At 44.7% G+C, this 23,830-nt stretch overlaps 1 protein-coding gene across 1 annotated transcript in view; it reads right to left on the reverse strand.

Annotated features, from left to right (window-relative positions):
* Positions 1-249: 249 nt before the first annotated feature.
* RAD54L (RAD54 like) overlaps positions 250-23,830 on the reverse strand; it is a 112,562-nt gene continuing 88,981 nt past the window's right edge. The window contains exons 15-18 of the mRNA XM_069232758.1: positions 9,171-9,249; positions 8,431-8,610; positions 5,209-5,372; positions 250-2,332 (exon numbers count right to left, since the gene is read on the reverse strand). Coding sequence (XP_069088859.1) covers positions 2,131-2,332; positions 5,209-5,372; positions 8,431-8,610; positions 9,171-9,249 — 625 coding nt within the window. The 3' untranslated portion in view covers positions 250-2,130. The remainder of the gene's footprint in view (positions 2,333-5,208; positions 5,373-8,430; positions 8,611-9,170; positions 9,250-23,830) is intronic.

Here is a 23,830-nt window from a genome sequence, read left to right on the forward strand (position 1 = left end):
AATGTGTGAAGTCTCTTTTGTGATGCTTGTTGTATTTATTGTATAAGAGCTCTGTGCCTATGCTTTACACATTGCCTCTATGATAAGCCTGCTTGCTCAGTGTCAAGCTACCCAAGGGTGAGTGCAGGTTATACAGTGAGGGTAATCACCCACCCCTGACAGGAGTGGTAGGTTCTTCCTGGCTAGGGCCTTGCCTCAGCCACCGAGAACGTGCAACCTCCAACAACTTCAAACACATATTGCTGCAAATTAACACTAACCCACTCAATATGGTATAGTTTAATAAAACAGTTTCAATCATCTGACCCTCTTTGCTCATTTTATATTTACATTAAAAAACAAAAGAGAGAATTTTAAAACACACAAAAGTGCACATGGCAGAACAGGGTGTAGCAGAAAATGAAATAGGAAAAGGGAAAACATTATCTCTCTTCCCTGTACATTGATATGTATGCCCAGGACAGGCTCAGGGAAACTGGCCCTTCCTCAGTACCTCTCCCTCATCAATGCAGCTTTTTACTGGGGCTTTTCTCAAGCCCTTGATGCACCAAGAATAACATTTCAATCTCATGTTCCCTTAGAACTCTGTTCGATGGCAACAACATTCATGTAATCTCTGCTCTATCAACAATCACCAGGATCTAGTGCCTAATCCTTTTGCTGAAAAAAATGGTCTCTTTTATATTCTCATTGGCGCCCTGCTGCGAGGCATCAATTATGTCCTTGTATATTATGGACATAGATACTCGAGCACACATTAAGGTCTCTGAATATTAAGACCTCGAACATCTTTACTTTTATAGAGCACCAGAATAAACGTTTGTCAAGGGAAACAATTTCATTTATGTCATTAAACAAATGATTCAAATTTGTAGGACACAACTTAAAATGATCAAAGTTATTTAAAAATGAAATTGGCAAAAGGGATAGTCTTTATCCATCCAGTACAGTCTGAACAGATTTTTGCAGATGTGCAGTAATACAGTTTTATCAACCCGGAAAAGTTCTAACAGTATTGCTCAAGTTCACCAGTGTTAAATTTGCACTAATCTTGAAACACAATTTAGAAAGAAAGATCACAACAAACCAGGACAGAGAACTTTACAGAGAAAAATAAAAGTGACCTTTTTTTCCTTCAGATGGTATTTCCTCACTATCTCTTCTCAACAGAATAGATTTACGTTCTCCCATTCATAATTCTTTCTTTAAAGTTTAGGCCATGCAAATGTTTGTTTAGTTTCAGGTCTTCAAGCCAATGCTCTGAATACAGGAGCCCATGGGGCTGACAGATTGGAGCAAATGTGGAACATGGTCAACTGTTGAGAAGAAGGGGAGTCCATTTAATTGATTCACAATGCTTCCTCCGGCCAGTTACAAAGGCCACTGCCATAAAGGACTGAACAGATCTTCATATTATAGCTGCTTGAGAAAACCAAAAACATTGTTATAAACAAAACGTATCTTTATGGACAAATGTTTCAGTAAAATCTCACTCAAAGACATTTTTCTATAAACAAGAGACTTGACAGTTGCAAATTGGGGCAGAAGAAAGCACGGAAATTTCCAAAATAAAGTGGTGTATAGCTTCTAGAAAGGTGATTTCTTAGTGTGGCACGCGTTTACAAATTTGATATTTACTGCGCTTTTGTCCTGGTCTTCTCGTGGATAAAGAAATGTTCGATTGAAGAAGCAGTTCGCCCCTTAATAAGACAGATCCACTGATAAAACCAACTGAAAGAAAGCATTACTTCTCACAAATACCACAAAGCAATACGGTCCCATAAGGTAAAAAATATTATTTTTATTTACTTAAGCGGAGCATCACATCCTAATTGAAAAATTGAACTTCCATCTTTCCATGATGCCTTAGACTCTTGAGTGTTTTATAAACGAAAAGCACCAACTGAAAAAATAGTTGATGATAAGTTGTTATTGGGCGTAAAGCGCAGTCACAGAAATTCTCCTTTAAAACAAACCTTGATTTCTCACCTTTGAGCTCCTTTGTCTCAAAGTTCTAAGCACAGCTCACTCTAGCCTGCTACTACAATGTATCAGTCAGCAAGCCTGGTTGTAGGGTAAGGGTTCTTACTGCCGTGTGGTTCCACCTGTTCGTCAAGTATCAAACCTGTGTCAGAGAACTCCGCGCTGCTCCTCGTGCGACCGATGATGGAATACAAAGCTGATGGCAGCATCCCAGGCTGAGTATAGAGCGGAATCCTGCAGGCCGCGCTTATCAGCACAGTGGTTCCACTGTGAGAGGTCAGATGTGCAGTCCGAGCCCTCTGCAGGGGGCCTCACCTGGTGGCCATTGACACATCGGCGACACTTAAACCTAAGACAAAAAGGACAGTATGAATGAAATGTTAATAGTATTTTCTACTGCTGCAGATGTTACACTGATTTCCAGGGAGCAGTCAGGAACAAAACCGTGAAAGTGACAGACTACTTGCATGCAATAAAGCTAGGATTTGCAAGATACCACAGACTCCTCTCCGGTGGCATTTTTCAGACACAAAATGTTTCAGCTGCACTCCCAATGTCACATGCAGGCATTACTAGTCACAGATTGCTAGTTCTAAAACATTTTAACTCATAGCTATCTCGGTGACCTAGACATCAGGCAGTGCTTAATTTGTGCCGGTGGTTTCCCGTGCTCAGCACCCGTACTTATGACAGTCTGACACAAGGTGGCGCTGTTTGTTTTATTTGGAGATGAGCACAACAACAGTTGTTTATTAATTCAATATGCATTAAAAATGACTATCTGCAACCCAAGCCATTCTTCCAGCTTTGGAGGCCTGGAATAGTCTGAAGTGCCACATTTGGAAGAGTGTGATGTTAGTAGATGTGTTTGTATTCTCATCGGCAGTGCTGGCCTGGGCAGTGGGTGGTGCAAGCTGCAGTGGCCTCCTGAGGAGGGCCCTGGCACTTATTTTCTTATAAATTAAGCACTGGCGTCAGGGATGGTAATGCCTCTGATTAACCAAGGGATATATTTCCTATTGAGTTACGTTCTGAAACTAAAAGCCTACATAAGAAAACGCCTGCTGTCTCCTGTCACTTCTTACAGCCCACAACTTAAAAATAAATTGGGTTGCTACCTGGTACAGAGTTACACAGCTAAGTGAGTGTAGATGTGCTGGAATACAAAATACATATAGCCTTATCTGTGAAAAAAACTCAATTAGAAACAGAGGTAGATGGGTCACCTCTGAGATGGAAAGCCAGGCACAATTTAAACTTAGGAAGGAAAAGGAGAATTTAAAGGCTCGATTGGCCCCTTGAAGTTTGCTTCACCTTTGTAACAGTGGGGTCAAAGTCATAAAGATGGTAGTTGTGACCTTGTAGTTAAGCCAAACCTCTGTAAGTTGAAAAGTTTTGCACACAATTACAACTCATGTTTTTTTTTTTTTTTTAGCTTTCTTTCCCTCTCAGAGGGTGACAAGATAGCATGGAAGAAACTCTGGTGTGTACTTAAGGAAGGCTGGCTGTTGCCAGAGCTAAAGTTTTGTTGTGGGACCATACACCTCAAGCAAGCTATTTTCTTTTTGGGTCTATGAAGTAATACCAAATTTCACAATATTTTGAAGCTACGATTTTACCAGTTATATCTATAAATACTGGGGGGGAGGGTGGGAGGGGAGGGAATCGCATATTTTTCAGGCAAGTAAAGTAGTGTACATTATGGTTCTACATTCACACCTGTGGCAACACAGATAGCAGGCACTCTCACTGGTACTACTCTGTGATCTTATTACATTCTCTGAGCACGTCTGTGAACGAGTCAGGAATAAAGAGGGTAACAGACTTGTCAGATATGAAGAGAGCAGTTGTTCAAGGCTGGAAGGTCCTATGAAACTTTATAAGCTGCAGACTATCAAGAACTAAATATACCAAACTGGCATTAAGAATACCATGCCCAAAACTAAGAGTCTTAACCAGCATTGATTATGCAGTATTCTTCAATCAGTTTATTATTTTCAGGGGACTTTACAAGGTTGTAGAGTAAGCAAGGGAACAATTCATAGGATGACCGTGTTTCCCGCTGTAGTCTTGTATCACATAGTAGCATTAGAAAAACATGGGGAAAAAACATATATCCTTGTGATCATTCAGGTACAAGCATTTTATAATAGATCTATTGATTGCAACCTGTAACAGCTGGGAAGCAGATATAGATAGAGAGTTTACACAGAAAGAGTGGAGAAGAACGCGTTTGTACCCTAGGAAGCTGTCGAAGAACACCAAGTTTCAATACATACAGCGCAATATCTTACACATAGCATACCTCACACCCCAAACACTCCAACAAATGTTTGGATCATCCACTTATTGTCCATGCTGTCACCAAACCGAGGCTGATAGGACACACGTTTTGCCACTGCCCAGCAACCTCTGTATTGTGGGATGGTGTCTCTGAGGCACTTATCAGAGGTGACTGCCTGCACGGACGTCTGCACGATAGAGGGCTTGTTACTGTGGCTGCAAACAGCTTCATTGACTTAGCATTACTGATGGCCCACAGGCTTATTGCCAAGCACTGGAAGGCTCGGGTATTACTGGATGTCAAGATCTTGCGTGCAGCGACACTTAAGTGGGGTAGAGCTGAGGCAGTGGCATTAAGGAGTGAGGAGGTTCGCGGATTGCGCAAGCTCCCCATAGCAGGAGATTGTGAAACACTACTGCAGGACCTACAGGCATACAAAGAGTCTTACAATTGAGAGTGAGTATACGACGGTACCTAATTTAGGCCTCGGGAAGTTTGGGCCCAGGATTAACTACCTTCTTCCCTACTCAGAGAATATATGCCCCCCATCCCACATGCATTCACAATGTTGCTTCCCACTAAGTATATCGTCCTACTGAACATGTAATACCTCCGCCTTGCATGTGGCAACGTTGTGCATGTAGGCCGGAGGTTCAAGACTAAATGGACACATGCCATACGTTTGCAGTAATTCATATTGTGTTGATACCACTGCATGACTAGTTACTGTACAGTTTTCCTAATGCTTGGTTGGAAGATCTGAATCAAGAGACTCCTGTTGGCATCATGATTCCGCAATGCAGTTATAGCGATAAGTACGTGTGCACTCTTCATATGTGTGTTACAATAATACCGCTGCAATTGCCCAATACTTGTCGCTATGATGAAACTTAATAAAAATTGGTTCAAAATAAAAAAATAAAATAAAGACAATGACTCACTTGTCATGGGTGTCACTTGTTGTGGCCTCATTCAGCGTGAATAGCTCTTTCAGTTCCCCGATGGAGAAGTGGCGCTCAACATCCTGCTCCTCATCTACTACACAGCTGCTCAGTGCCTTCTTGTGTGTCTGCCTCTGGAGTATCTTCTCCTCAATGGTCCCAGTCTGAGAAAAAGCCAAATAGAGGAATCAATATTATGGAAGAACAGAATATTTTTATTTCAGCTCTCAAGAGCCTCACCTGGATCTATGAGCAAGATCCTGGAGTTATCCTCATTGGCACTGATAACTGTCAAAAGAGGTAACTGTAGGAAACTGGGTTACTGGTTGAAGCAGGTAAGTACCCACTGCAAGTAATAATAACAATCATTGTCATGGTGAACCATTGAAGTCACTAAATTAATCTGCGCTCACCCCCTGGTAGCTATAACACAGAGCGGACAGGATTAACTTAGAGCAATGTGTAAAGTATTTATGCAGTTCCAAAACTGAAATAAAGCTGCATTGCAAAACAATAAAAATCCAAACACAAATTAGAAAAATAGAGCTAAATTCCTTAAACAAAATGGCACCAAAAAGACAACAATCTATTAATGAGAAGTGGAGATATGCATTCTTAAAGTTTTAGGTAGAAATACTGTTAAGAAGCACAAAATTCCAATGAAAGTGAATAGTTGCAGTAGAACAAGACCTAGGTGGAAATTGGCTCAGACCACAGTGGAGCGCAGCTCAGATACACTAACCAGGTCCACCCTGGTCAAAGATTTTGCCTTCTGACTTTAGTCCTTTAGGTTCGAATCCACCACAGGAATACATGTCTACAGCCCCCCAGGGCTCCCTCAGGGGAGGCACTGAGAGACTCACAGGGTGGCAGGCAGAGGCCAGCAGGAGGATCCAGGAGCCACTGGTCAGCTGGGCAGTAGCAGGAAAAAAAAATCTCTTGCTGTGTGCTATGTCCCTGTAGCTTTAACAGGAGGTAAGCTTTATAAACCTTGGAGTCTACTTTTGTCCTGGGTACAAAAGGGAGAATCCTTTAGTATTCTGGCACTGAGAGTGTATACTATAGTATTCCTAGTGTCCTCCTACATCCAACACCCAACTCCACTTTAAAGCAGTCCCTGTACCCACAGCAATCTCAGACAGAAGTCTGGTAGAACAAAGCTGAGTTTTTAGCAACCCAACAAGGGATACAGAAGAATTATTCTGACATCCTAACTTCGTCCTTTGAAGTGAATCCTACATCTTATATGCAAGCCTAGCCGACACTATAATGTCAAAAAAGGACAAAAGGGAACAAAGGTCCAGGCCTCTAGGCTCTTCTCAGGTCTCAGACAGCAGGTTCAGTCCTCTTCAGATCTTTCACAGGTATAGGAGTGTTCTGAAGTAGGTGCTTAGAGGTGCTACACTTATGCGTGGCACAAGCTAGTTAGGGTTCCTGGGGCTAACCCTACTCACTGAGCGTTTTCAAGGTGGCTGAAGACTTTAGTCACACTAAACTTTGGCACTGAGAGTGTGTACTATAGTATTCCTAGTGTCCTCCTACATCCAACACCGAAATCCACTTTCAGGCAGTCCCTGTACCCACAGCAATCTCAAACAGACATCTGGTAGAACAAAGCTGAGTTCTTAGCAACCCGACATGGGATACAGAAGAATGTAATTGGGGCAGACTGCTTTGGCTGCAGGGGGAGGAGAGGGCCCTGCCCAAGTGTCAGGTAAAATCTGCCTATGACAGTGGAGGCCTCTTGCACATGCTCCCCATTTTTCATATGAAAAACCCCAGCAGATCTGTCAAGCAGGACTTAACACTTTAAAGTAAGAAATCATTCTTCTAGCCCCCTGCACATTCTGTCAGGTCAGCTGGGTCATCTCTGGCCATTCAAGTCAACCTATTGTTTGCTCCTCTGAGCAAGTTCACACCTCAATTACCACCTATTCAAATGCTAGTTACTGGCTGACAGTAGTTGGAAAGGAAAATGCAGATTTAACTTCCAGGATGTAGTAATATCCGATCCGACAAAGGGCCGATGGATTAGTTGATGTCAGACCCAACAAGAGGATACACAAGTGCAGGACCGGTCGAGTGTCTCAGGAAGTAAGATAATTGTAAGAAGAGATTGAAAAACATCGTTTGGACATACTGTGTTAATTAGATTGTCCTGACCTGCAGTGTGAGACAATCGGGAACCCCAACCCCATCCTAGTGACTGATGAGGCATTTCCCTGACAGTTGCAGGGTGAGTAAAGAAATTTCAGCAAGATGAGAATAACTAAAGCAGTAATGTGGTTTTGATTTATTACTATTAACTATTTTTCATTATGGCGGTTCACACTAGGTTCTTGTGCACTATGAGACACTGTGTGCAGTGTTATCCACAAATGTAAACTCCACCTGGGTGTTGAATGGACACAATGGGTTGTGTTTAGAGATACGTACATTCTCCAAGTTAAATTTTCCTATGTGATTTATTGTTTCAGGAGACGCTTAGAGGACTAAGGTAAGAATTAGTCTTGCTTCCTTTGTGCATGCTTATTTATATATGCGAAGACAGTAGGGAGAAGAATATAGTGCACTGAAGGAGGACTGGGGACGGATGCTTTGAGTATTTCCTGGCAAGTATCTTGCCAGTGGCCGAAACATGTTGGCCGCTCATATAAGGTGCATGAACCCATTGTAGATCCATATACCACCACTATCACCCTTCAAGCAGAGAGGGTGTTTGTATTCCTTTTAACCCTACCCCACATCATCCCAAATAAAGAACATTTCTTGGATAGATGCTGAGGTAGTTTTAAATAGCTTACTACCAACATGGTACCCTACTGACCAGATGACAATTTATTCTGATCTCCCTGCCCTACGGGGAGGTAACCTTCCGAGGACTACGGTTGAGACCACCGGCTTAGTACCATCTGAACCCGGTGGGTTGGACTAGCCGATGATGAAGCATGTCACTATTAAGTGGGTGAGGCTTTTCCATCCATAAAGGGGAAACCCCCCCCAGCGTAAGTAGGTGCATATCCCGGGTGTGATACAGGCATGAGAAGGATGTAAGAGTGGATAAATAAACTTGCCCGCCCCATTGCTTGTGGTATTGTAGTAATACATGGTCAATGGAACAGTTCTTAAATACACGATCACAATATTTTATATTAAATTTCACAAAATGATTAAAGCATGTGATTAGCAAATAAGGCTTGGAGAAAGGTAGAATTAACATACCGAAAGCAGTCGGTAAATGTAACAGGTCTTCTTCTGCCCATCACGCCATACACGAGCCATTGCCTGCTCATCGTTTGCTGGATTCCAATCTGGGTCAAACATCACAAGCCTGTTGGCACCAATCAAGTTCAAGCCACATCCTCCTGCCTTACTGCTCAACATGAAAATAAATTCTGGGCTCTGCAAAAAATTTAATATTTAACAAAATTAATTCATAGCTTGCAATGAAAAGGGGGCTCTCCGTGCTCTTCCAGAGTCCAACAGTAATGCACTTGTTTACTTGTACCAAAGTATTTTTTTCCCCATTGAAACCCAATTATGGAGGTCCAAGGCATAGAAAGTGAGTTATCAAACTTGGACTTGAATCAGTAGTTGAGATAGTACACTCCTGAAGAGTCCGAAAACAAACAGAGGTTGTAATGGTCAGGACAGAAGAAGTCACATGCAGGAGTTCCAAATATGATTCACCTTATTTGTACATGAGGCCGCAGGTCTATATAATAATACACGTTTATACTATACAATATACATGTTTATATTATCTATCAGTGGTGCTCACCTGGGCCTTCCATTGATCACAAGTCTTGCGCTTTATTAAGCAGAACTTTCTGAATGAAGCCAAAGTGGTAAGTCATGAACAACAAATTGTATTCATGCATGTGTAACGTGTAAAAAAAAAAAAATAACCCTCACATAAACGGGTGATTAACACCATTACGGTATTTACAAGCAGTACTCACAGACGGACTGTTGAAACGCTCAACTATCTTTGCTCTCTTCTTAATGGACATGGTGCCATCCAATCGGACATAAAGGTACCTAAAATGAGAGGCAGGTGTCAATAGAAAATACTACAAATGAAACAGCTTAAAGACAGACAGATGAACACTGCAAACAACAAACAAGCCTTGGACTACCAGCATCATTTGTATAAAAAAAACTAAGAAATTGCTCAGAAACTCATCTGCAAACAAAACAATCCGGAGAAGCAACTAACTAAAATAATCAGTCTAATTGTAGAACTGGTCTAAAACTTTGGGAAGAGACACAATTAGACTAAATTTTGAAAAATAATTTTGGAATAGCTCTCCCATGGCAATGATTTTCTCCAAACCCTCTGAACGCGTCAAATGTTATATATGAAAATGTTCTTAAACTGTCAGCTTGAACATACTCTCAAAAAACACCAACAAGCGGGGAGCTCCAAATGCATAGAAAAAAATGAGACGTAAAAGGGAAATCCTAAAACCACCCAAGTTGAGACACCCAAATTTACGAATTGCCTGAGAAAATACTAATTTCAGGAACTTTGATTTTAGCAACAAAATAACCTAAGGGCTAATGTAACTCTTGCACAGCTGATGGAAAGATTATAAATATTAACTACTGAAAGTAATGCCAACGATGTTAATTATGTATGCTTTGAGTGGATGCTGAGAAAACTATGTATGTACTCTAAGGCATTTTTGAATATTTTCATTGATTTATTACTACTTACTAGGTTCCAAATCAAAAGAACACTATATTCGCCTTATAAAGTTCAACTGCAACAACCATACCAAATACTTGCTGATTCATCAGAGATACTCGAGTACTACAGCTATCAGCATCACCTGCGGAAGGAAGTAAATCTTTGCCACTAGCCATAAACAACTGTGGTCCATAGAGTACTGAAATTCAGTTTGGCTCCTGAGGAGCTGGTTGGAGAATCAGCAACCATACACCTGGAAATTTGCTTTTCTTCTAGGTTCAGGTAAATTACTTCCCGATTCTCTGAGGATAGGGCCCAGAAGGAAACGCATCAGGAAGAGACAGGATTCTCAGTTCCTCTATGCACAGAAATTCCCTTCTCTTGATGAGCGAAGGGAGGTTGTGATCCCTTTGTAGTAAATGCAGATGTACAGCTGGCAGCTCCAAATTATCGCAACCAGTACAACACAACCACTTCTTGATTTTCTGTGGGACATTCGGAATATCGAGGTTGTTGGAAAGAAAGCATTTTTTGAATGGAGTAAACTGTAGGCACTTGAGGTGTTGGTAGGACCTAGACTCGCTGATTGCTTGGTAACATAAGGGTAAAGGTGGGGTGAGTGGGGCTGAAGACACTCACTAATGCTGTCTGTTCTCTGGTTGTCAAAACCTCTGTGTGAGAAACCAGAATGAACATGCATTGATCAGTGTCCACTGCCACAATTCCACAGCAAGCTGGCAGACCCATCGCAAGTACCTACTTGCTTACTTATGTGAAGGAACAAAAGGCCCGATAAGTAAGGCTTAACTGTGCCCACAGCAAAGACTGGGCAATAAAAATAACAGAACAGTTTCATCTGTGAAGGACTGCCTCACACCAGGTGATGTTTAGCTCCAAGGTCTAAATAAAAAGCCATAGTGGTAAAGTGGCAAGCAGACTAAATTATATCAAACACTTCTAAAGGACTATGGAGACCCCTTAGTTGGTTCTATTCAAACCCCATGCATGGAGGTGCACATTGTTTGCATGTTTAAGACTATGTCCTCCTGCTGAAGAACTATGCTCTTCTCCCAAAGGGGCAGCCGAACTGGAGGGCATGTGCCCTTAGTCAGGAGTTCGGAGTACAAGAACCTCTGAGCCAAGTCCAGAGAAATCAGAATGAGGTACGCTTGATCTCATCTGACTTTTTTCCAGCAACGACAGGATCAGAGGATGAAGAGGAAAAGTGTACAAAAGGTGGTAGTCCCACCAAACACAGAACGCGTCCCCCATAGACCCTCAAGGGTGACATTCCAGGGTGCAAAATGGTGGACAGTGACACCTTCATTTATACTTGCCCTGCAGTTCCGCTTCTTTTTTGCGCATTATTCACTCATGCAGTCTTTCCATATGAGCAGATGTCTGTGCGCATTATTTATCAAGAACTGCACCTGTTCCTGAAAATGTGGTTTCTGGCGGGTAAGGTAGCCCTACCTTACCTAAAGATCTGCAGCAGGGCCTCCTTAAAGGCCCAAACCGGCTGCGAAGTTGATGAGAAACACAGGACAAATCAGCTCCAGATTCCACTTTGGGTCTGAAAATGATGGCAAAGCCTGCCACCTCTCCGCAGAACAGGAGAATCTGGACATCAAAAAGCCTTATTTACTCCAAGTTTTCCACTCATCTTGTTCCTCAACTTCACTTTCGATGTAACTGAAGACTGAACTGGATCCAGCTGGCTTTACGATAGGGATTAAGAAAAGCCCTGCTTTGTTTGCTTGGAAACATAGAGCTTGGATTTCTGCTCCCTGACTGCTTTGACCTGTATCGGGGATAATTTGTCACAGGGCACGGATACACATTTATAACCAAGGCACAACAGGAGAACATTGTGCAGGTCCTTAACAGACATTTGTTTCTAGAAAGGATTTGTAGCCAGTCGACTTCAGGGGCAACATCCCCACATAATGAAGCTGTGGATAGAAGCACCGAACAAAGGAATCCATCCTTTACCTTTAGTTTTGCTTTTTCTTGTGGATACTGTTATATAAACTCAGATTTCTCACAGACCACCTGCCCCCATGGTCTGTAGAGTGGACATTCACAAATAACAACTTTCTAAATTAATTGATCCTGTTGGATGCGCTCCACTTCTGGGGATGTGGAAAAGGGTAGGAGAGGAGGTACTGAAATGGTCCATGTCCTCATATTCAGATGTAGGACAGAGTCTTGATTTACATTTCCAGATCTGGTTTGGTTCCTGGGAAAACTCGCAAGGCGAGGAACTTTCTGCTATAATTATCCATCAGAAATATACCCTTGCTTTGGGCGTTCCGATTCTAGAAACCACATTTTATGTAATATTTGCTGTCCAGATAACTACCCTGAGACTGTAACTACCAATCCCAGGGGTGTGAAATTTAATAAAATATCTACCTGTCCATGGGACAGGTTGCTTCATGAATCTGCCTGACCTGGAAAGAAAATCTACTTGTCCCTTTGGTGGCATGTAGTGGGGCGACAAATTATGATAGCAATATCATAAACGAGCTCTGGTAATAGCCTCCGATTATGTCAGGACTAATACTATATAGTAAGGCTTGACTACTAGTAATTTTCTTATTTTACCACCTTTCTGCAGATCTACATAAGGGGGCTGGAGGAAGCAGTAGGCAAAAGCTCCAGGGCTGGAATGCCTTTGAGTCTGTGCAAAACTACTAACTTGCATGTTTTAAGGATTTCGCCAGCTCTTCTCTAATCTTTCCCCATACTGGGAAAGGCTACAAATTTACTCCAGACAAGGGCAGAAGTAGAAGTTCTTCTAATGTTGGGGAAAAAAAAGTGGTTGGAGAGTGAATTAACTTGTAAACGCTCAATAGATTTTCGCATTGGGCCAACCTACACATGTATATTTGCTTACACTAAAATACAGTTCACAAATATTTTCTAGGAGTACGATTTTCTGATCTACTTCTGTAAATTCTTTTGAATCCATGAAAGCCATAATTCTGCACTAATGCAAAGACAGACCATGGGTTCACTTTTGTGACTTTCTTTAATCATTGGGCCCTTCATTAGATCTGGTGTTAACGTACAAGTTACTTACCTTCGGTAACGATATATCTGGTAGAGGCATATTCTAGTTGCAGATTCCTTACCTTTGAATTTTCCCCAGGTGTCAGACTGGATCCGGAGATTTTTTCTTTGAGCAATACACCTGCATGTCATTCGGTGGCATTGGTTGACTCCGCGGGCGTCACAGTCGCTGTGATGACTTCGAGAGTAGTACAGAGACACCGCCTCAGCACAGTGACATCAGTTTCTTTTTACGACTTTCCACAGCAAATCGCAGAACCTCGAAGAACACTCAAATTGGTGCACCAGAGCTAAGTCCCTGAATGGGGAAGTCCTGTCCCTAGAAATCAGTTCACAAGCAGTGAGGATGGGTGGGTCGGTAAGGAATCTACAACTAGAATATGTCTCTACCAGATATCTTGTTACCGAAGGTAAGTAACTTGTACATCTGATAGAGACTTCTAGTTGCAGATTCCTTACCTTAGAATAGACACCCAAGAAATGCCATCCTTGGAGGTGGGCTGCTAACCAAGATCATACTAGAAAATCCTGCAGGACCGAACGACCAAAGTAGCCGCCCCTACTGACCCGAGCATCTAGGCAGTAATGTTTAGTAAACATGTACAGGGATGCCCATGTGGCTGCCTGACAGATATCCAGGACAAGAACTTTGCATGCTAACGCTGTGACAGCAGCAGTTTCGCTGGTTGAATGAGTGTGCAAGCCCTCAAGGGGTTGCTTCTTTGCCAAAGCTAAACACATATTGATGCAAAGAAGTACCCATCATGAGATGGTATGTTTTTGCACTGCCTTCCCTTATCCAACAAAGAGTTGATCGTCCACACGGAATTTTTTAGAATGATTGAGACAGAACACCAGCACTCTTTTTGGATCCAGGCGGTGAAGTCTCCTCCTTATGAGAAGGATGTGGAGGTGTGTAAAAAGTAGGCAAGGTGATGGACTGGCCTACATAAAAAGTTGTAACAACTTTGGGAAGGAAGGAAGCCTTGGTACGTAACACCATTTTGTCAGGGAGCACAGATAGCAATGCAGGTTTTTGAAAATAGAGCCTGAAGCTCACTTACTCTGCGAGCAGAAGTGATGGCAACAAGAAAAACTGTTTTGAAAGTAAGGAGCCGTAAGGGACAACTGTGCATCGGCTCAAAGGGAGTACACATTAAGTAAGGACAAGATTGAGGTCCCACTGAGGCATGATAAACAAATAGGAAACAAATAGGTGAGGCCCTTAAGGAATCTACTATCAATAGGAGACTTAAAGAGTGAAGGCTCATCAGGCAACCTAAGAAAGGATGAGATAGCCAATAAATAGCCCTTAAGTGTGCCCAAAGCAGAGCCCTGCTGGGCCAAAGAAAGAATGAACAAAAGAACCTCAGAAAGAGGAGCAGAGAGGGGATCCACAGATTTGTTGGTACACCATGTCACAAATTTATGCCAACAACAGACGTATACCGTTTTATACGCCTGGCTGCCAAGATTACATCACAGACTTTGGGTGGAAGGTCAAAAGCAGTCAACTGCCGCCGCACAATCTCCACGCATGAAGGTGGAGATTGGACAGGTTTGGGTGAAGAACCGTCCCCTGCTGATGCGGCAAAAGATCCTCCCAAAGGGGCAGTCTGAGTGGAGGATCAGTGGCCATGCTTAATAGCTCTGGATACCATACTCTCCGTGCCCAGTCCAAAGCCACTGAGGTAACTTGGGCCAAGTCGTTCTTGAGAACTCTGGACCGAAGTGGTATAGAAAGAAAGGCATAAAGGAGGCCGGAGTTCCACTAGAGACCAAAAGCGTCTCCGAGCAAGTGCTGCCTTGGAAACTCCAACACGCAAAACAGCTGACATTGTGCGTTCTCTGCGGAGGCGAACAGATCTAACCAAGGTTCTCCCCACTGCTGAAAGCGACCTTGCGCCACCTCCAGATGGAGATGCCATTCATGATTGGCTATGCATCGATGGCTGAATTCGTCTGCTCTGGCGTTCAGAGAGCCACCAGATGTTGAACCACCAGGGTGATGTCCTGATGTGCCAGCCATGTCCATGCCCCTGACAAAGCATCCAGGACCCTATTCCGCCCTGTTTGTTGCAGTACCACATGGCGGTAGTGTTGTCCGTGAATACTTGCACTACTTTCCCTTTGAGAGAGGAAAGAAATGCTTTCAACACAAGCCTGATCGTCCAGAGCTCCAGAAGATTGATATGGAGCCCAGACTCTGCCGGAGAGCAGAGGCCTCTGATTTCCGCCTCCCTGTGTGGGCTTGCCATCCCAGAACTGACGCATCAGTCACTATGGATAGATCTGGTTGGGGAAGGGCGAGGGATCTGCCGTTGACCCAATTCGAAAGCCACCACTGCAGGTCTTTCGCAGTACCCTCTGACATCTGGACCATACCGGAGAGATTTCCGTGATGCTGCATCCACTGGAACGTCAGGTCCCACTGCAGAGCCCATTTATGCCATCTGGCATGAGTCACTAGCAGGATGAAGGAGGCCAAGAGGCCCAGCAGCCTCAGGGTCAGTCCCACCGAAACCCAAGATAGAGGCTGAAAAATCGGAATCATAGCCTGAATATCCTGGACTCGCTTTTCGGGAGGATAGACCCGAAACTGCACAGTGTCCAGAACAGCTCAGATGAAAGGGAGCGTCAGAGTGAGTCAGGTTCAACTTTGGAATGTTTATAGTGAACCCCAGCGTGTGCAGGAGGTTCGCCGTAGTCTGAAGGTGGGAGACAACTTTCTGGGGTGAGTACGCCTTCAGCAGCCAGTCGTCTAGGTAGGGGGGGAAGGCTAAAACCCCCAGCCTGCGTAGATGAGCTGCAACCACCGCCATCACTTTCGTGAACACCCGAGGGGCACTGGTAAGGCTGAAGGGGAGCACAGCAAATTGAAAGTACTCGTGACCTACCACAAATCGAAGGTAATGTCTGTGGGCAGATAGGATCAGAATATGGAAATACGCCTCTGCAAGTCCAACGCTACCATCCAGTATTCTGGGTCCAAGACAGATATGACCTTAGCCAGGGTGAGCATTTTGAATTTCTCCTTCTTGAGGAAGAGATTGAGGGCCAGAAGGACTAGGATAGGACGTAAGCCCTTGTCCTTTCTGGGCACCAGAAAGTAGTGGGAATAACAACCACGACCTACTTCTGGAGCAGGGACCCTCTCTGTGGTTCCCTTCGTCGAGAGAGCACGGCTTCCTGGTGGAGAAGTGCCACATGATTCCCAGGTAAAACGACTGAATAATGGAGGCATGGCTGGTGGGCCAGATTCGAAGAGGAGGGAGTAGCCCCTTCGAACGATCTGCAAAACCCACCTGTCCATAGTGATGAATTCCTAGTGGGGCAGGTGATGGTGAATCCTGCTGTCAACTGGACCCGAGTGAGGGGACGGACTAGGAGGGTTTGGAGGCTGCAGCAGGGGGAGGTTGGAATGAGCAGACCTCTGGCTCCCTGTCCCACGACCATGTGGGATTCCGCGTCACCTGCCACGCAGTGGCTGTACAGCATGGGTGGCACAGTGGCTGGGAAAGGGAAGTAGCAGGAATTCCCTTCCGTGGCCACAAAAAGGGCAAAAGGCAGAATGCTGGGTGCGAGGGGCAATGGAGCGGGGCAGGGGACCGAGGTGTACCCCGGGGGTCCTTGAACCTCTCCAGCGCAGAGTCCGCCTTGTCTCCAAAGAGATGGGAGCCATCAAAAGGCATGTCCATAAGAGTCTGTTGGACATCCCTGAGAAACCAGATGTACGTAGCCAGGCGTGGCTCCTCAAGGCCACCGTCATCGCAACTGATCTACCTAGAGAGTTGGTTCGTGTCCAGCCCACATCGGATAGTGAACTTTGCCACGTCTCTCCCATTGGCAGCTTGGGAGACGATAGCACGGGCCTTCTCTGGTATCTGCGGCAGAACCGTATCCCACAGAGAGGGGTATAACAGCCCAAAAGGCATGCGGTGTTAACTGACCACAGCGCGAGACTGGAGGAAGAAAACATCTTCCCAAATTGTTCTAGCCTTTCTCGATTCCCGATGATGAGAATGCCTGGATGAAAAGGCTTTCAGGCGTGGGGTGTTGGGACAGGAATTTAGGGTCGTTGGCGGCAGGCCGATGGCGGTGTGTGCTTGTCCTGTTCACAGGAGTTCCTGTGTTGAGTCTGGACCATGTACCCAAAAAAACATCTTTGAGGGCTCCATTGAATGGAAGAAAGGGCTCAGATGTGGAGGCCCCTGATTTAAGCACCTCTGTCAGAAGATTAGACCTGACCTGAACAGTAGGCAGCTCAAGGCCGAGGACCTCAGCCACCCTAGTGACCACAATGGAATAAGTTGCTCCCTCCGCCGTAGCCACAGTAGGAGGAGACCGCATGCCAGCATGTGGAGAGGTATCTAGACCACTACCCTCGCCCAACTCCTGTGCTCAGTCCAAGCTATAGTCAACCTGGTATTTATAAGGGTCTAGAGTCCCCTCCAACGAACCCATAAGAATAAGGGTCAGATTCCAACCTGGTGTGAATAGGCCGCATTGCAAAAGGAGGCGTCGTCAGCCGACGCCGGTCCGACTCAGAGTCGTTAGGGATCAGGATTGGGTCGACTTAGATGGTGGGCACCACCGACATTAGGAGCGTCGACAATCAAACCGGTGCCAGGAAGGTCTCAATGGTACAACGGTGCTGGTGTGGATCCGGAGGGGACTTCTGTGGCCAGAGCTGCTGGTGGGGAACCCGAAGGCCACCCAAACAAACCCCTTGGGCCGGAAGGTGCTGTAGTGGGGTCGGACTGCCCAAAAATGACACGCATAGCCTCATAAAATCCCTTCAATTGAGCAGGGGTCGCCCCAGCATCCGGAACCTTGGGGAGGGACAGAGAGGACCCAAAAGAAGGCTCCAAAGACGGGGGCCTCGAGAGTCAGTGCTCCTCCTGCGTCGCATCAGCCGAGCGACGGGGTGAAGTTGAAGGATGAAGGGATTTCTTAAACTACTTCTTCTTACCTTGACCCGAAGACTTTGAAGACGGCGAGTGTAGGTGGCTCCGCAACCGGTTTCGAGACCTTCCCCTCGAGCGAGACTGGGACCTATGCAGAGTCAAGTGCAGAGCTGCCAAAAGCTTGAGGGACCTCATGCGGTGACAGTCCTTGCACAGTTTGAAGTCGGTCTTCCGGGACATCCCTCGATGCACCAAAAACCTCACAAAAAGTCGACAAAACAGTTGAAGTCAGTCAAAAGGTGACTAAGGGTAGCTCTCTCCGGATCAGCGTGTGGCGAAGAAAGAAAAGAACTGACATCACTGCACTGAGGCGGTGTCTATGTACTACTCCCGACATCATCACAGCAACTACGACACCAACGACGCCCGCGGAGTCCACTGACGCCACCTACCGATGTGCAAGGGTATTGCTCGAAGAAAAAAATCTCCAGATCCAGTCTGACGCCTGGGGGAAAATTCTAAGGTAAGGAATCTGCAAGTAGAAGTTTCTGTCAGATCAAGATCTTTTGTTTTTATTAAAATTCCATTGCTCTCTCTATTCATCTATTGTCTGGCTTTACTGTGAGTAATTTTGCTCTTTCACAAGGAGGTTATTGGCACAAAAAGTAGTTTTGTTCCGTAACAGGAGCTAATGCAGCAATGTGTGCTTTTTAAGAAAAAGCAAAACTTATGTTTACTTTTTGCCAATGTTTGTTAAAATGGTAAGGGTCTGGCAGCTCCCACAACAATGCATTTTAAAAAAAAAGTAATGTCAAAACAAGACACGCATTGGCAAAACCAAGACTGACCACCAATGTTGGATCGGTTGGCTTTGTCATTGCTGGTTTATTTTCATGTTTCCCATAATCCTATTGAAACTGGTTATACTGATTTTTGATTATGAATATTTTTTGGAAGTACTAGCATGCATCAACACATTACTAAACGATGCTTCAAAGAAATGGTACCTAAAGTTTCACAGTAATTCAGCAAAACCTTTTTTACACGTTGCATTATTTTTCTGAATATTTTATTTTGAAAGCAAATGACCATCAATCATGATTACAAGGTTCTGCAAAATTTTGCATCTCATCAGAGAACATTATGGGAGCATTACATGTAGCCCCATATTGTTAAACATTTCAGACGTGTGTGTGTGTGTACACTTTTTAAAAATTTTTTTTTTTTTTTTTTACAGGAACCACTGTCAGGTGTGCAGTCCGAGCTTATCACATTTAAAGTTCTAGCTCTAATAATAAAGGCTTTGCATTAATGAACCATAAATACAAGTTCAAACAGCATTAACATGTGAACAAAAGTATTACCTCCACTGTAGCTAGTTCCCTTCTCTGTAAACTGTGTGCTGCAGGGGGGCGGGGCTACTTGTCCCATGGACAAAATAAACACGAAAACTTGTTGTCCTTAACCCTAAACAATATATCCTGGGCTATATGAACCCCACATCCCTTCAACCTACAGAAGCAAGACATTAAGGGAGTCAAGCAGGAACAACAATGTAATCATTTCCCAATGTGTGAGAGAGGTGTACACTTCTAAAAGATATAGGGGTTCTAAAAATATTAATATCGGGGGAGAACATGTTAGTCATCAGAAAAAGATCTCTAGAAGAAAGACCGAAGAGGATGGTACCGTGAAAGTTGCTCAGTTCAACAAAGGTTATCTCACAAATGTACAGGTTAAAGGAGTACAAACCCTGTGCCCAGCTTATGAGATTCAAACTGCATTTTGCCTAAAATGCTTTATATAGTGCTATCCTATTTTGCTTGCTTCTTCCTGTTTCTTCAAAGATTTTTAGATCTGGTGTGGAAACGGGTTTATCTGTCTGACAGCCTTGTTTAATCCACACAGTAATACAAACATTAAAAATATGGTATATTAAACATGGAGCTTTGGGTCAATCCCCTTCAGCCATTGCTCGACTGGAGAGTCATTCACTCTTTGGATCAGCTTTGAGTACAGCATTCAAAGAGTGAGGGAACATGTAACCCTATTCAGCTATTGGGTTTGTTGGCAGCTTATCAATGTCTATTTAAAGTACGATAAATTGCGAGTGATGCAGACATTAATCTGGTATGTCTTCCATACAACATTTGAGTATAATTAGCACCTGGTTGGCAAGGCACAGAGTGTTGCCCTCAGAAATATACCGTCCAAGTCTGTCAACCTTTAACCCATTTTCTGGGTAAGTGTAGCCTCGGAGGGACCTGCCACGTATGATCTCCAGCTAATGATGCTTCCAAAGTCGTTTTGCTTGAATGATTCGTATTGATAAGGACTACAACAACTGTCCCACAATAGTCCATATTGGAAAGGTAGTTGCATGTACTCTTTGAGTAGAATGTTTTATTCCATAGTCAGTCACTCACATCATATCTACACTCCTTATGGAACTTTCGGAATTGTCATATTTGCCTAGCTCAGCTCATAATCAGCTTACAGGTATTTGTCCCCCACCACCTTCTAGGCCACATTAATTACACTAGTGTCCAGCAGGAGGATCAAAGGCGTCCTCACACAACAGAGCTTTTAACAGTGATTGACCCAGTTCCTGGGAAAGGATAGGATGGGGAGGAAATCTGCATTTGTTAATTAGCTTGTGACATTACACCTGGGCAGGGACAGCACCGGCACATAGACAAAGGAGGAGGCCAGACTTTTGGAGCCAAACATACAAGTTGCCCTTTGAAGTTTTAATTGAAAGGAATCACAGCTGTGCCAGCTAGGGGCGAATGTGAGGCTCTCTGAGAAGCTCTTTTCACAGACAACAAAGTCATCATGTTGAAAATGACCCAGAATGCTTGCAGGAGGGTTGAGATCGTGGTGAAGTGATGTGGCACCCTAGGATTGGCCAGGAGTGCCTGGCTTCCAGAATTTTCCTCCCTCCCTCAAATACCCCTGCACAAGGAAGAGACATACAAGAAGACATCAGACATGGGAACAGCAAAAGGCTGCATAGCTGGAAGGAGAAGCCACCTGAGGTACATTACCTTCAGCTAATCCCCCACGACTAGGATGGATCTCTCTAGCTCTAATGGCACTGGTCCCCTTATGTTCTTTGAGGAACAGCTGAAGTAAGGGACCTGCTAGGGGACTCTGTAGGGATCTCCTGATACTTCTGCAGACTGGAAGAGTGGAAAGGGTACTTGGCAACACCAAGATCAGAGATACTAGCGTTGAGTCAAGTTGTTTGAACAAGGAGGGTAGGATGAGCAGAGGAAGATTTGTAAAATAATACAATAAGCAAGCCATTGCAGCCATCTTCACCAGTGCTGCTCGGCCCACGGCCCAGAGTGGAAGGGATGACCAGAAAGCAAACTGGGTGCGGAAGGATTGTATTGCTTTGCCCAGATTGACGTCCATCAGATCAGTGGGGGCATGGCTTTTATTATTCCCTAAGTATTGAAATATTGCAGAGGGAAAATACATGATTTTGCCTAGCTTACTTTTAAGCCCGGAGATAGACACTTAGGGCCTCATTAAAACCTTGGCGGGCAGCGGCGGAGGCCGTCCGTCAAGGTCGGACCACCGAGCGCCCGCCAATGCAGCAGCAATCCCTCCGGCCGCATTACGACATCCCCGCTGGGCCAGCGGGGATTGTCAGCCGTAACATGGGAGCCGGCGGTGTTGCGGCTGTGCGACGGGTGCAGCTGCACCCGTCGCACGTTTCACTGTCTGCTGTGCAGACAGTGAAAAGCAGGGTGGGGCTGTGCCTGGGGGCCCCTGCACTGCCCATGCCAAATGCATGGGCAGTGCAGGGGCCCCGCAACTCCCCTTCCTACAAGCCTTTCCATGGCGGTCTCTACCGCCATGGACAGGCTGGCGGGAAGGGGAGTCGTAATCCCCTGGCGGATGAAAACCGCTGGGACAACCATGGCAGGAAACCGCCGGTCCCGGCAGTGCCACTGCGGCGCTACCGCCACGGTCGTAATATGCCAGATTGTACCGCCAGCCTGTTGGCGGTACAATCGCCAAAACAGCCCTGGCGGTCTTTGACCGCCACGGTTGTAATGAGGCCCTTAATCATCAAAAAAAGACAGGCATGAGGTGACAGGTCAGCACTTGCATCTCGGACGTAAAGCAGGATGTCATCTGAATAGGGAGACAATGTGTGAATTGAGCCTCAAAACAGTATCCCGCAATGTGTGCTGAAGAGCCAGAAGCGAGCCACCCGCGGCTCCATCACCATAGCAAAAAGTAGTGGGGAAAGAGGGCATCCCTGGTGGGTACCTCTACCTATGGGCCAGGTGGCAGGGATACATTTCCTGGTGTTTACTCGAGCAGAAGAGCTAGAGTACAGTAGCTGTACGTAATTGAACCTATATGGGTCTAATCCAAACAACTGCAGTACTTCAAGCAGGTATTCTCAACAGAGGGAATCAAAAACTTTTTCTGAGTCGAACGCGATGCATGTGGATGGTGGATAGTCGGTTGCGGACTCCTCCTTGACATGCCACAATCTGCAAAGGTTAAGCAAGGAATTGTGTACTAGGATGAAACCCGATTGGTCCTCACGGATTAGATTAGTGAATTCCAGCAGCAGTTTACAGGCTAGTATCTTAATAAGAATTTTATGATCCATGTTTAAAATCAACAGAGCAATAAGAAGCCATGTCATAAGGGTTTTTGTACAGATCCAGCAACAGATGTAAGAGCTTCACGGGGGTATGCAGGAGGTTATCAGCAGAAAATATTGCTGCATATAGGGCTTCTAACTCGGGCGCCAAAGATTGTGTGAACAAAGTATGAAATTCAGCTAGTATGCCATCAGAAGCAGGAATTTTCCTTTGGGAAACATCACAGATTTGATCTCCAGTAAAGTAATAAGGGTGCTCAATGAGTCAGGCCTCAAGAGGCAGACAGCATAAGCGAATTAAGGCTACAAATACAGCAAGGAGTGTGGCCGATGTGGCAACTGGGGCACAATATACAGAGCTGTAATATATAAGAGTTGTATATACAGAGATGTTGTTAATATCAACTTGAGTATTGAGTCATGGTCCCAGATACTAGCTAGGTATTAAGTGGGGTATGAATTTTAGCTTGATATGCCGCAAAGTCATGACATCGGAGTATTTCCAGAAACTCTAAATAACTGGAACAGGTTGTAGGCAAATCATCTGCTCTATTGGGAGAGGATAAAATGTCTTACTCTAGCTCAAGTGTGGTAGTCTCTAGAGCTGCCAGTTCCCTGAAGAGTGTCAGTCGGTTGCCCACCATGGTTTTCAAGCACAAGCCCCTTGAGACTACTATGAAAGTTTCCCACCCCATCTTAGAGGAGGAGGAGGCAGTCCCACAGATTTCTTGAAAATGTGTCTATATGATCGACAACCATTTAACGAAAGGTTTACATCTTCCAGCATGGAGACCTGAAGTCTCTAAGTAGGAATCAGAGGAAGTAAATTACCCTAAGTAATAGCCATGTTTAAGGGGTTATGGTCGGATAAAGTTCTGGAATAGTAAAAGACAAAAGTGGGCAGGTTGAGTAGGGGTTGTGAACAGAAAGTGACTGAAGCAAGATTACATTCTGTGTACGGGAGAGCAGAAAGAGTATTTACGGCGAGTTGAATGGTGAAGGCACCAAGTGCTAGCAAGGTCCCGTTGCAATAGCCATCGTTGAAGAGGTGCGTTGCGCTAAGCACGCTGGAGAGTGCAACAGCGGAGGAGTGGATCCGTCTATATTAGTGTATAGGACACACTTAAAGTAGCCACCTAAGATCCAGGGGGCAACAGGCCAAATATAAATAGTGTAGAGAGAGGAGCCCAAAAGGCCAACTAGTGCACAGAGCATAAATAACTAAGAAGTAAGGGCTGTCCAGCTAGTAGCCCTGCACCAGTATAAATCGGTTATCTGTATCAGTGGTCTCCTCATAAATGGAGAAAGGAAGCC

Source organism: Pleurodeles waltl, chromosome 4_2 (assembly GCF_031143425.1).
Source record: "Pleurodeles waltl isolate 20211129_DDA chromosome 4_2, aPleWal1.hap1.20221129, whole genome shotgun sequence".
Taxonomy (NCBI): domain Eukaryota; kingdom Metazoa; phylum Chordata; class Amphibia; order Caudata; family Salamandridae; genus Pleurodeles; species Pleurodeles waltl.